We start from the raw sequence: 14,277 nt of genomic DNA, 5'->3' as shown, positions 1-14,277 counted from the left end.
AGAAACAAGAAGTTAATGAGAAAAAAATCAATTCAACGTAAGATGGATATATATCTTTTGACGAATATGCCCGAAATAGTTAATAGGATTAGTATTCATCAAACGATTGTGGAACTCATTGTTTAAAGGGATAAGTGCATTGGAAGTCACAAAACTTGTCACAAAAGTGTAATTGAGTCCTAGAATTTTCAAAAAAGTGCAATTAAGTCCTATAACTTGTTATGAAGTGCAATTGAGTTCAAAAACTTTCAAAAAGTACAATTAAGTCCTAAAATTTGTCAAATTAATCCAATCAAGTCTTTCCACTTTTTGAAAAATTTATGACTCGATTGGATTTTATGAAAGTTTTAGGACTCAATTGCACTTTGATAATAAATTTTAGGACTTGACTGCACTTTTTGAAAGTTTTAAGACTCAATTGCACTTTCGTGACAAGTTTTAGGACTTTCAGTGCACTTATCCCTTGTTTAAATAATAAAAGTGACGGGCGTAAGGGTATTTTTCTTTTGGATTTTTACATTCCTACCCAAACTTATACTAAAGTTTTTAGGGTTAGTCTGTTACACAACGTGGACGTCATGACCTTTCAATTTAGAACCATTCAATCCAAACATATGTACTAAAGTTTTTGGGTTTAGTCTATTGTGCGACAAGGAAATCATGCCCTTCCAATTTAGAATCATTCGAGCATTAATACCGAATCTCACCTACTAATCATCAACAATTAATTAAGACTCGATCTTGGTGACCCAAAGATCATAAAATCATTAAAAATTATCTAAAAAGTTATAAACCTATCGTACGGTAGTCAATTCCGTCATAAAATTTTTGATTGTGCTAATTTAGTCATAAACATTTCAATTGTTCCAATTTAGTTCTAAACATTTTGACTATTTGTCTATTTAGTCCTAAACCTTTTGAAGATTTGTCAATTTAGTCATTCTAATCAATTTTGGCCTGAAATCGCTGACGTGGCGATCTAGTTATCATCGGCCATCCTACATGACACGGCCGACATTGACATGGTCAATTTTTTGTAATTAATTATTTTTCTAAATTTTTTTCTTTTTTCTCTTTTTCTTTCTGCCACGTAGGATGGCCGGCGCTAACTAAATCACCACATCAGCGATTTCCGGTCAAAATTGGCTGAAAGGACTAAATTAGCAAATTGCCAAAAGATTAAAAACTAAATTGGCCGCCATACAATAGGTTTGGCATTTTTTTTGGACAATTTTCCCCGTAAAATCACCAGCCCAATAGTCTTCTTATTACATGCTAAAACCCTCTAAATTAGAATCCACTAAGAGAAAACATTTCAAATACTTGGATCGTATTCTCCTTTATCTACGCAGCGCTGCCCATAGAGGCAGTGAGAGAACTAGGGGTGAGGACGGGTCCACGGTAGAACCAATGGTCCGGTTCGATTCTCGGTTCTAGGGAGGGAGGTTTCGGTTCCCGGTTCCATTTTTTTTGGAACCACCGGTTCCGGTTCGGTTCTCGGTTCGGAACCGAAACCAGGAACCGGAACCAAAATAGGGAACCGGAACCGAGAACCGGGAATGGAACCGGAAACCGAGAACCCTAAATCTAAAATCCCTAATTTTCTTACTACTCCTTACTTCTCACTTCTTCGCTCTCAAATTCTCATCTCCGTCCGCATGCTCATTGCTTTGTTTAACTTGTCACATAAAACATTTCCTAAGGTTTGTTTAGACCTTTGATTTATTATGGTTTTGGAGTACCCACTGTTCACATGCTCATTGATTTGCTTAACTTGTTATGTTTGGGTAGTCATTTTCATGTATCTATGCCAAGTTTTTGTTCTTTAGTGAGGTCAATTGTTTTCGCCATTCACTCTTTCAAGAAACATCTTAAGCTTGATGGTTGCATAGTTAGAATCATGGTGATAATGGATGGTGGAAGGAGAAAAGAAAAAGTTGTAATTGCAGTTACAAATAATTGATACGCGACACTTCAATTTTAAATTTATTATTAAGTTATCAACTATAATTGTTGTTTCTTTTTATTTTAGGTGGTCAGAATTTGGAATAAATTTTCATGGATGTTTGAGAACCAAAAAGCTCATCTTTCTTTCCTTTTTCCTGCTTCCAATTTTGTTTGTGGTCCTGGATATGGATATTGTATTGATCGACATGCTAATCCCTCGTGAATTCTGTTGCGTATCGATTCGGGCAATGACTTCTTATTTTAATTATATTTATTTGAATCATGATGCTAAGAAAAATAGTCTTTTGTATTCTCTTTGGTGAATGATAAGTTTGTTTGGTATTGTTGCATTCATTTTCATTTTGTTTACCTAAAAATGAAATCAAAAAAAAAAAAGCCTATTGGACCATGGAACCTGTGACATAGTAGGTTCTAGGTTTCAGGTTCCAAAAAATGAGAAACCTGTACCCGATGATAGGTTCTAGGTTTCAGGTGGAGCCTATAAGATACCTGAAACTGGTCACCCTAGAGAGAACTAGGGAAGTGAAAAGAAAATGAAAGATGGATCGACGTGGGATGGACCCGTCGGGGTCATGAAGGGGGGCCGGACTGGATTACGCATTGGCATCAGAAACTATGTACTCAACAAGAAGAAAGAGAAAGAGCCCATTTTGCTGAAAACAGCCTCGAACCTCAGTGATTCTCGTGAATAGCTTCTTACATAAGCGTTTGGGTAGTGTTGAGTTTCTAAAGCACTTAACCGGATCATTTGCAAGTAGGAGTTTCGAGGGGTGATGCTCTAGATTCACTGGTAAACTTTTTCGAAAGTAGATCCACATCGTTTTGTTTAGTCCCTACAAGGAAGACGGATTAACATGTTGTATGTCGATGGCTACATGTTTTTCTTCCTTGTTGTTTCTCCGTACTCCTCTCTTCCCTTGCCCCTTTTCCCCTTCCTCTTCCTGTTCTCTGATGGTTTGGTCCTCTGCGAATTACAGCCCGCTGCAACTCTTAGCCGTCGTAGCTCAAACCGCCATTGACACGCCTCTAGCCGGCACAACCACCATGGGCTTGGCCACCCACCCTCCTTAGAGAGAGCTGCTGTTCAGATAAATAGTGATGTTTGGACCCTCTTGTACTCGATAACTCATATTAGAAATCTCGATCTCCCGACATGTATTTCCTTGTGCTAAACAAATGTCAAATGCTTCCCCATCATCTGTAACGATCTAGTAGAATCCATGGGGTCAAGTGGGCTCATACTAAAGGATCAACCCAGATTATACAGGACTAGTTTCATCGGCGTTTTATTCGCGGTTTAACTTTTCAACCCATACATGCCACAATTAGGCATGCAGGATAAAACCAGTCGACGTGTCGTTCATTACACGTTTAGACACATTTAGACATGTTAATATGCGTTTAAGCACATTCTTACACGTTTACACTACAGATAATAGCTTGCACATGTTAAACGTGACGAGTCATGCTGTGTATGGCTTTCAAGAATGTGGCACAATTGTCAAAACGGTGTCCGTTCGAATTAGACCTAAATTTAAAATGAGACACGATAATGACGCAACGACACAAATTGCCATCTCTAACGCAAATGATGACCTTAAGAGGGAAGAGTGGCTCTCGTACTTACAAACCGCTTCACAAGCCATCTCCAATCCAACTGTAAGACTCGAAGAGTTAAGTGACACCTCATTTGTGAAATCATATTCTACTTCTAAAATCAAACGACTATCTCAAAAGTTCTTTCATTGCATTCTCATCTCTGCATATATATCTTTCTCCTATCTTCACTTGCCCCTTTCTTAACTGGCTCATCTCATGCGCCTGACTATTCACCACCCATCATATCAATATCACATAAACTCCTAGTTAACAAAATTACTTGAACCGGAAGACGATAAACACGGCATGAACTAGAATAATGTTCTCATCTTCCCTCGGGTAATCGAACGAGCTAGCTAAGCATATGCACAGTAGTATTCTTTAATCCGCTATTTGCTGGTGATACAGCGACTGTAGATAAATCTCAAGCGCGGCCAATTAAGAAGCCTGACATTTGGAGGAAAACTTAGAAAATCTACAGTGTGCTCCAACTTGATGGTGGATGAAAGTAGAAGAATGTGCCCGAAGTACTGTGTAACTATCGCATGCCACCTTAAGACCGCGATGTAAAATGGGGATAAGGCGAAGTTGCTATTAGGACACCAAATGTCAGAACTATCAAACCTAGCAGATGCCAAAAAACCAGAAATTAAAAAAAATAAAAGATAAATGCTTCATTGGATTTTTGGCCAAAAACATGCTCTGAGCTTGCACTAGTTTGACAATTACACAAATTGGCTATGAAACACACTTTAACCTGCTCATCCATCTATGATGGCAAAGGAACAGATACTAGTGGCCCATTCAACCAAAGCCCGAGCAACCACCTAAAGTTCCTCCAACTTAAAAAACACAAATGAATCCTACCTTATATCGACTGGACGCGGTAAGAATCAACAGGTACTTTTCCAAAATGATACAGTGATTGACATTATCATAGGACTAAAGCAGTGTACGGCACTCTGAGCAGTGAACCAACTTGATCTTTTCACATAACATAAAAGAAAGAGATTGTGTTCCCGCCTGGGACCAAGAATTAGCTTTCAGATGAGTCATTACAAGAAGTGGACCAACTCTTCTATTAAAGCCCCAAAAGGAAGAAGCCGAAACCAAGAAAATCAAAACCAACATCATGTGCGTATATACATCCCTTCGATCTGCCATAGAGTGAATGGATAGAAGCCACCGTAAAGAAAAGTCATCGAAAGAAGACCTCTTAAAATTGATATTGGTGAAAAGGAGAAAGAAAAAATTTCAATGTCCTTTTTATAGTAAAAGAGCAAATTCACTTCCCCATCTCTCCACTAGCAACTAAACTACTAAAACAGTAATTGAATCAGAACTACACCTCAAATATGGGAAAAGGGGGTGGGCATCTGGACTAACCAAAACACAGCCACACCACGGAACAATAAAGCCTAAAATTTAAAAATTAAAAACAAAACAGATTTATTCTGTAAGACAAACTATACCATGTTACACATCCTCTTGAGGATTATCCATCTACTTCTAACTACCCACTAAGGCGCAATGGACTGGACAGAGAACATAAAAGGCCACCACCACTTCAGCCACTAAGAAGATTTATCCAAAGTACAGGTGAAGGGTAAGAACCTGACATGATTAAACTGTTTCAACTTGGCAAGAGCTTCCTGTGAATTCCCCAGCATGAGATGTACATAGACGGCAGTTAGAGTGGCTTCTCGACTAGCGGGTAGCATGGCTAACGCTTGTGCGACTAATTGTTGAGCCGTCTCGAGTTCACCTTGCAAGGCTGACTTGGCCGCAAGATTCGCATAAAGGGTTGCACGTGCTTCTTCTGGCTTAAGGAACATCAGAACTTGAGTCTCCTCTGAAGAAAAATTATTAGCAGTTACTGTACCTCCATTTGTCTCTTCAGGATCAAAGATTCGTTCCGTTCGCCATTGCTCAAAATCCTCTTCACCATATGGCAATTCAATCTGATTTCCTTCCGACATATAAACCAACAAATGTTCTGCAGCATCCTTGGTCCTGTTCAGAAAGCAAAGAGCCTCTGCTGCATACATATGAGCGAGAAAAGTGTATATTCTGGAACAATCTGGAAGCTGCAAGATAGACAAAGCGTATGACAGGGCCTCCATAGGATTTTCCAACTCTAACTCCACATACGCCTGGTTAGCAAGAATGGCTTGCTTCATTAGACTCAATTGTCTTCTGCGATTATCTTCATACATGGAGAGAGAACCACTCGTAACTTCCTGACTTGTTCCTGTCTTCTGGTCTTTTACATCTCCATTCGCATTAAGCTGCCCTAAGCCCGCATTTAATGGTTTGGCATCTATACCAGGTAATGTTCTGTGGTTTGAGTTCCAGGAAATTGTTTCTTCTGTCAACTCAGTTCCATCCAAGAAACCATCGGGAGGCAAACTTGAATGGGCTTGACTTGATTCACTTTCATTTAATATGTGCAATGCATTCAAAAGATACAAGCGAGCAAGTTTCAGAGAGAGATTAAGCTGTCCATCGCTGCCAAGAGAGCAATCATTCTCAATCAGATCTGTTAGCCCATTTTCTGGTACATCTTTCACAGCTATTTGCCTCCATTTTCCTTTGCCGACGACATAAAGCTTAATAGTCTCATCAGGAGCATCGCCAGTCTTGAATAGTCCCTTTTCCAAAGCCATGAGACAGCACTCAGCAAGTCGAAACCAAAAAAGAGGCTGGTTGTAAAAAACCAAAAGAGCCTTCTGGAGACACCGGGCAGCAAGTATTGGATTCCCATACGCCAAGTAATGTATGCCACAGTTATATGCAATGAAAAGAGATTTATCTTGGGAGATGCTAGATAGCTTCAAAGGCTTCTCCTTTCGAATTGATGAACTACTAGACAGTGCCTTCGAAAAAAATATGGTGGCTGAGTGATATTTAGCCAGTTGGTGATAAACACATCCTAGATTGTTAAGAAACATGCTAGAGATTCCAGCTTCTGTCCGAAGCCCAAGAGCCATCAAAAGCTTAATAGCTTTGCGGTAATTGCCACGTGCATACTCAAGCTGGGATTTTAGGAGCAGAGCCATGGACGAATCTCTTCCTCGTGCAACATTCATAGCACCCTTGACTTCACGCTTTGCTGCCTTCAAATTTCCAGTCAGAAGCAAAAACCGAACCTTATACAGTTGCAACTTAAGCTTGAAATCAACAGCTGTGATGGTCTTATCAATCGGACTCCGGGAGAGATCGACTGAAGATGGAAAACCCATTGCTCTTACTGCATCCTGTCCACCAATGTCCAGAGTTGATAGCATAGTTTCATAGTCGACTAGTGTCTCCTCTGATAATGTTCTGGACAAAGGCTTTTCCGAAGCATTTATACTAACAGAAGACTCTTGATTAGAAGCATCTGAAATCAACGAACTGTTAGGTACAGAAGAAGACTTCCCCACTAAGTTAGCAGATTGCTGCTGCACGCTACTCCCATTCTCGCCTTGACTAACACCAAAAGCTTTCTCTAAATAATTAAGTACATCCTGAAATTAAGGACCAAATATGCAGAAACTATCAAAAAAATGAAGCAATGAATGGAGAAAGCTAAGATTGTAGGAACATTTAACAAAATGCGATGCCAATTGATAAGAAATGTGGTGATACATGTGTTTCATCTCTAAAGTTAGAAAATGAGTACGGAAGCAGCATATAAAAAATCATAGCTCATCCTTTCATCTCAGCGGATTTATGCCCTGGATCACCTTTAAATGCTAAAACAATATTTCCAGGATGCATGTCATAGTCCATAAACAGTTCAAACTTAAACAACCTAAGACAGTCTCAGCTGCACATAAACACGCAACTGCATAAATGTGCGCCAATTCAAATTTCAAAATATCAGCATATAACTTGCCAAAAATCTGTTCACAAAACGAAAAAGGCAGAGAAACATCATTTCTATAATTATACTAAGAAACCCTAGCCCAGATACATTCTAGTCATGCTTCAAAAATGCCTAGCTAATCCCGTGTCTAGACATATATTTTTGCTCATAAAATGAAGACAAATAAGTTGTTCTTTTACACAAATGAAAAAGTATGGCAGAAGACAAAAGTGCACCAATTTTGAATCTCACACACAAGTATATACAGACGAATTGGGATGAAGACAAAAACCAGTAAGTTCACAAGTAATTAGCCAAAAGAAGTGTTCATTAATAAAAAAGCGACAAGGATGTCATGCTTTGGGGTGAAATGTGTTTAAAATACCTACTCAAAAGAGTGAGCAATGACTCATGAGGATCTGTAATCCTTTTCTCGATAAGGAATGTGTAGTCTATAGACAGGGAAAGCTCAAGCCAAGAATGTCTGTGATACTAAACAACTAAAGTCTAAAATGAGCAACCACATTCTTGAATAATAGTCAACAACTGTATGCGAAACATCCTTGGCTATCATGGATCATTGCACATATTTAAAACATAACTAGGATAAATGTTGCCTGATTAACACCTTCTAATCTTGACAAACTGATTGTAAAATTGAAGGACGAATGAATAACCATGACACCCAAAAAAAAAAAATGGATCTATAACCAAATCATAAGCAGGTCAACAATCAATATAAGAGTAGCATGATTACGAAACAAAAAAGAGCAGCCCTTTTACTATCTAGATTGATATACGACTCCAAAATGTGATCAAGCATAGTTAATCCAAATGCTGCAATAATTATCTTAATGAAAACGAGTTGTAATCTTTCTAGCTAATGTCTCCCTAACATGACTTCAAAAAACAATCACATGAGTCACCAATCTACAAAATCATTTTCTGTTTCAATATGTTCATTATTACCTAAACCTTTGGCAATAAACTGAAAAATCATCTTAACTACTTTGGTCTAAGGCCATAGAAGTTGAAAATCTTCATGTCCTTTAAGAAGGCAACAGGCATTTTAAATTCACAAAAGTACAGTAGACTAATCTCCATGACCTTTCCCCATCCTAATATGCAAGGAATTTCGAAGGGGAGGGAAAATACACTTTGCTATTGAAGTTGACACTCCATATTAATCTACCCGTCCTAATATGCAAGGAATTTTAAAGGGGAGGGAAAATACACTTTGCTATTGAGTTGGCACTCCATATTAATCTAGCCCTGACTTTTTTCCTCATTTTTGGCCTGTACAGTTTCACAACATGCATCAGTATGCCTCAAACCCTTACTGCTGGCGCTTTTTATACCAGAATTCAGCAGTCCTCGAGGTAGACGTAGAAGAGGAGGGCAGTGATCGCACAAAACTTCTTTGCAGGGATTTATCATTCATTTAAGCAGTTGTGTGTCACGGGCTTCAAAAGTTACACTACTTTTACTGCTAAAAATTTATCCACAATAAGAAATAGGTCAGCATAGACTATAAAAGTGTAGGCGGAAAAGTGACAAGATAAACTCCAAACACCAAAACCTCAGGGACATACTGAAAACAGAGAAACACTTTACTAACCAAAATATAACTTTCTCGATTAAAATAAGCTAAAGCATTGAGCTAACGTGTTCTCATGGCTCAGTATTTTTCCAACTCACACCAAGTTAGTCATATCAGCTTAAATTAAGTTTCATTGCCCTATCAATGTATCATCATTTTCGTTAAACTACCAAAGACACCACAATAGCTAATGCACTTCACTAGGACAAATAGTACTATTAGGTCAAAACAAACTGTATAAAACGTGTCACATTGATATTTTGATTCCCAAAAAAGAATGATAATAACTGACTAGGAGTACGATACCATAACAATCATACGTTGGGGCTCAGCCATAAACTAACAAAATTTGGTTGAAATGGTACTTTAGCTCCACTGTCAAGTATAAGAAACGTTCCAAAATCCAAAGAGGTTAAAAAACTAAACTCATATATCTTCTCCTGAAACAATATTATCCACTTACAATCTGGTGGGAAGAGCCATTACATATAAATATACATAAATAAAGGCCAAGCAAGGACCTTCTATATAGCAAACATCGGAGAGACAAAATCGGTTCCTCAACTAAAAGAAGCCCCTTAATGTCCATAAAGCAATTCCATCAGAAACTAGAGACTTTGCATCAATATCAAGAATATGAAGAGCTTCTCACCGCAGATCTTGCTGCATCATGGCAGGCTAGAGCCACATCCAGCAACAGAAGGCATATGTGAAGAGCTACAGTCTGTGTTCAAACATAAACGACAAGTGGTAAGCTGACAATTGAGAGAGAGAGAAAGAGAGAATAAAGCTGTAGAAGGCAAACTTTAGTACCTCATCTATTGGTTCGATGTTGTTATACAATGGTTCAAGGATGGATAATGCCTTGCCATATTCATGGAGGTGGAACCATACGACAGCCTATAAACAAAAGGGTCGACAACATGTTAGACAATATAACCAATGACATTGCTCAATCTTCTTCCATCAAATACAGAGAAATTTAACTTGGAAATGAATAATATCTTCATACGTACAATATTAAATGTTGCCACAGAAGAGTTGAACTCGTCTGTGTAAAGAATATTGGCATTATTTAATGAATTCATTTGTTGTGCCACGGTAGAACTTCCCTTAGGACCTAAAATGGCTTTGTTGCCGGCATTGCCAATCACCTCAACCTGCTCCAAAGATGCACGAGCAAGCTCTTCACTTTGCCTCTGGATAAAATCAACCAAATAAAAAATTAGCAAGATAACATGATAGAAGATACGACCTGATGGTACAGATAAAATTGACATCTCTTTTCATGTAAATTTGGACCTGAGTGTGTAAGTTTGGATCTGGCTTGATGGTACAGATAAAATACGACCTGAGTATGTAAAATTTGGATCCAATAATGTAAAATTGGCATCTCTTTCGATGCTACTTATAGAGTTTCCATTATGGGTTTCCAATAGGTAGCGTTCGTTATTTAGATATCACATATCACAAGGGAAGAGATCAAACGATTGGATCCGCCCCCCATGGAATGAAATGAAAATCTACAACTGCACCTGAGCAAAACTAACAGCTAAATACACGCGCTTGTCTTCCTTTTACAAGCTGGACCTATCTCTTCCAAGATTACTTTGTTGGATGACAAAGCACATGAGAGATGCTTTATTTCTCTAAGAATATAATGAACAATTCATGCAGGTTAACTACGAATGCTTATTTTACACAAGCTGGAACCATCCGAATGCCATGTATGCCAAGTTATCTCCAATTATTTGTTGCAGTTACGGGTTTCTAGTTCTAAATATATTGGGCTGCATACTTCGCGATAGTCTATCTAAGAAAAAATTATAGAGGAAACACTTGACCAATGGAAAAACCAAACACCTACTAAGGGAGCGTAGGTGCCAACACACAGTCAGGATCCATTTGTGCAAAGATAAACTCTGTAAAACCCAGACAGCAATTGCATTTGCAAAATCTTGACCCAGGGAGCCACGAGTTAAGCCGAAAATTATCTAGAGTAATTCCTCAGACTAGATAATACATGAGATCCTTCATGAGAATTACATCCCTACACGATACAAGCTTAAGAGAGAGCTGTAGATTACGAAATCATCCCTTTCTTCCTAGATGCATTCCATTACTACCTTCCCGGCCTGACGTATTATTCCGAACAAGGTTTCCTCATAGTAAAAAACTAGAGAAAACCAATTCCCCCGAAGGCCACATGATCAGGCTTCTCTTGACCAACTTTGATGACCAGCATCCATTTACTAACAGTTCATCCCTTCTGCAAAGACTGCTAAGTCACCACTCAGCCTTCAACGGCCAATGGAAGACTATAGTGATAACATACCACCCATAAAAAATTGTGCACCCTTTACTGGATTTCACAATAATTTGTCAAAGAAGACACCATTTTTCATCAGAAATTAAGTATGACAACCGAAAAATTCTCCACCCTTTAACTGAAAAGAGCATGTCGAGCAAAAGGGTTAGCTCTTGCACTGTTCAAATTTCCAAAGTAAGTTCAAATTTGGCTACCACCTTCCTCATTGTCTAGACAACAGACTAAGAATTTCCTCCGCTTCATAAGACTCACTCTCGCCGTGTTGAGAAAATATACTATTTTTCTCTAAACAAGACAGGAAGTCCACCAGTTTCACCACTCTTTAACGGAGAAGAGCCTCTTAAAGAATAGCACACAATGTATGAGAAAGGATCCGCCCTTGCCCTTTCTTAAACTTCTAGACAAAGTTCCAAGTCATTCACCTCCTTCGTCGATGTCTAGATGATAATTTAGAAGCAACTATCAGTGTTTCCCTCTTGCCTACTCCCACTGTGTTCAACACAACATATCAAGATTGATTAAAAACTCAATAGCTTAGAGTAAAAATCAAAGACCTAAAAGCCTTTCAGATACTTCTGGATAAAGAGTAGATCGCATATTCTGAAGAGAGTGTGTTTGAAGGACTGCCACACCTTGACGTTATTAAGTACTTCAAGCAATCTTCTTGGATCTGAACAGCTGTCACGAAAGTATTCAGCGACCGCAATATTGTGGAGGACCTGCATTGCACTAAATGTTTTTAGCTCAGACCATTGTGATTTAGGCGAGCTATACAAAAAGAACGACTTCTTTATTCAAGAAATGCCATATATAAGCACTAAAAGAAAAGGCAAAGCACGCACAGTCAGGAACAGCCCAAGTGGATAGGAAGTCAGAATTTCAATCAAGACCCAGAAATTAAACCTCAAACCAATAGAAGATACAGCATGCTTACCATGTAGAAGAAAAGCTCACAACAGACCTAAAGGATAACTAAACATGCGACACCGAAACTGGAATTTGTTTACTGATCAAATAAAGTAAACTGTAAAAGCTTAGGCAAACAGAAAACAAATATGGTGCCATTATCGAGTATACAGTGACAACGAAATGGTATTAAGCGCATAAAGATTAAAATAACCACCGCTGAACCCTCCGAAAATCTTCAAATAAACTGACCGGACCAGCTCATTATTATTCTCACTGCAATATCACCTCCTGATGACAGAAAAGTTCAATAGCCATGATTCTCAGATCAGATACTTCATTCAATATCACACTAGTTGCCCAATCAACAATTTAATCTGATCGCACATGTTCTGGGCACCAGAATGCAAGGTACTTGTGCAACACGTAGATCTAATCGGACCATGAACCAGCCACCGGATGCACCGTATGTGTGCGTCCTGCACATAGAGACATGGAACAACCCAAATATCCGGGCATCGAGTACGCTCAAACGCTCAACCCTCGCAAGACAATGAAAGGGCGAGCCTATGTCCGTCGTATAGCAAGAAACCGGACTGGGGAACTCCGCAGAAGAATCCGATTGCCAGGTTTGCCAGACTTAAAATCTCAAATCCACTGCGCATCAAATGGCTTCCATCCACTAGTCACAAAAGAAAAGCGGGGACAGCTAGCCACCAAATGCTAACATCACACCGGCACGGGCAAAGAGAAAATAAAAACGACCTATCCGCCGCGTTCGTTTCTCCGTCCAAACACCTGAATTTCCTTGATCGTAATTGCCACGCATCTGCTAACGCGATTGGAGCGGTAAGGGAGAATAGTTAAGGTCCACAGTTATAAGCTTGTGATAATCATATGGCAGAGCACACACAACGTATCTACGCCGCATCATCGAATTCAACCCTCGTTTCCACAGAAAACGCAGACGATCAGCCGACATGCGTTGCCGAGCTAAAAATCCGACCAACGAAACAGCTAAAAATGGGCACGGGCAGGCAAGAACTCAACATCGCAACAGAGACAGAGAGAGAGAGAGAGCAGATAATCGGGGAAAGGAAATGACCTTGGGATCGTCTTCCTTCTTGCGGAAGAGCTGATGCAGGAAGTCGAGGCACTCGCCGTACTTGCGGGACTGGTACCGGAAGAGCGCGTCCCTGGCCAGCGGGGCGGTGACCGGCAGAACAACGCCCCCCTCGTCATCCGCCGGCGGAGGAGGAGGAGCCGAAGCAGCAGCCGCAGCCGCCGCCGCCGCCGCCGCGGCGGCAGCAACGGACGGGGAGGGGGCCGTGGGCAAATCTCGCGATTCCATATCCAGATCGACCGATCGGGGGGGGGAATGCAAATCGAGCGACGCGCAGGTCCGGATCAATCGCGGACAAAAAACCCTAGCTTTTGGGGCCGAGAATCGGGCGAGGAAATCGGGGCCCAGTTCGAGGTCGCGACGGGCGTGGAGGACCTGGGGAAAAACCCTAAGAGAGAGGTTTTGCGAAGGAAGGAGAAGGAGGAGAAGAAGAGTGTGTGGGAGTGATCCTGAAAAGAGAGAGAGAGAGAGAGAGTGTGTGAGATTTCGCGTAGAGAAAAGGAACGAATACTGCCCCCCCAAATTGAACGGAGAGACGAGGAGGAGGAGGAGGGGGCCGAGGGGCGACGATACGTATTTTGATAGACGAAGCAGGATTAGAGATAGAGAGAGAGAGAGAGAGAGTAGAGAGTAGAGAGAGAGAGGGGGAAGTTCTGTAAAGTGTTTTTTTTTCTTTTTTCTTTTTCGTTTCTCCCTTTTTTAAATTTTTCCATTTTTTTTTCCGTGAAATTTAATGTTGATGCCTTGCAAATTGAAGAGGAAAAGATTTTAAGATTTCGATACGTGTGATTTTTTTGGAGGGGGTCCAGTTCAAATGGAGCCTTTTTGTGTTGCCCCTTTTTTTTTTTTGAGGGGTGGGAGGATCATCTCATGGATTGTGCTCGATGGTGGATGGAGGAGGA

At 40.0% G+C, this 14,277-nt stretch overlaps 1 protein-coding gene across 1 annotated transcript; it reads right to left on the bottom strand.

The window, feature by feature from the left end:
• Positions 1–4,755: 4,755 nt before the first annotated feature.
• LOC115684214 (uncharacterized) lies at positions 4,756–13,603 on the bottom strand. Its single transcript, XM_030608932.2, has 6 exons — positions 13,358–13,603; positions 11,979–12,065; positions 10,034–10,216; positions 9,831–9,917; positions 9,670–9,741; positions 4,756–7,076 (listed from the first exon to the last, which is right to left on the bottom strand). Exons 1-6 carry the CDS (start codon positions 13,601–13,603, stop codon positions 5,142–5,144), a joined length of 2,610 nt encoding a protein of 869 aa, XP_030464792.1. The 3' UTR covers positions 4,756–5,141.
• Between the last annotated feature and the right edge of the window lie 674 nt (positions 13,604–14,277).

This window comes from Syzygium oleosum, unplaced genomic scaffold (genome assembly GCF_021117445.2).
Source record: "Syzygium oleosum isolate NSW1041296 unplaced genomic scaffold, Sole_v2.1 Sole_v2.44, whole genome shotgun sequence".
NCBI classification, from domain to species: Eukaryota; Viridiplantae; Streptophyta; class Magnoliopsida; order Myrtales; family Myrtaceae; genus Syzygium; species Syzygium oleosum.
The sequence above is the reverse complement of the archived record's forward strand: the minus strand, read 5'-3'. Positions and strand labels throughout refer to the sequence as shown.

Bases quoted from the DNA above. Each gene is read 5' to 3' on its own strand.
- LOC115684214 (XM_030608932.2), bottom strand. From the start codon at position 13,603: ATGGAATCGCGAGATTTGCCCACGGCCCCCTCCCCGTCCGTTGCTGCC. The intron at 12,066-13,357 runs GTCATTTCCTTT...AGTGCAATGCAG, and splicing joins AGAAGGAAGACGATCCCAAG to GTCCTCCACAATATTGCGGT. The intron at 9,918-10,033 runs GTACGTATGAAG...TTTTGTTTATAG, and splicing joins CTGTGGCAACATTTAATATT to GCTGTCGTATGGTTCCACCT.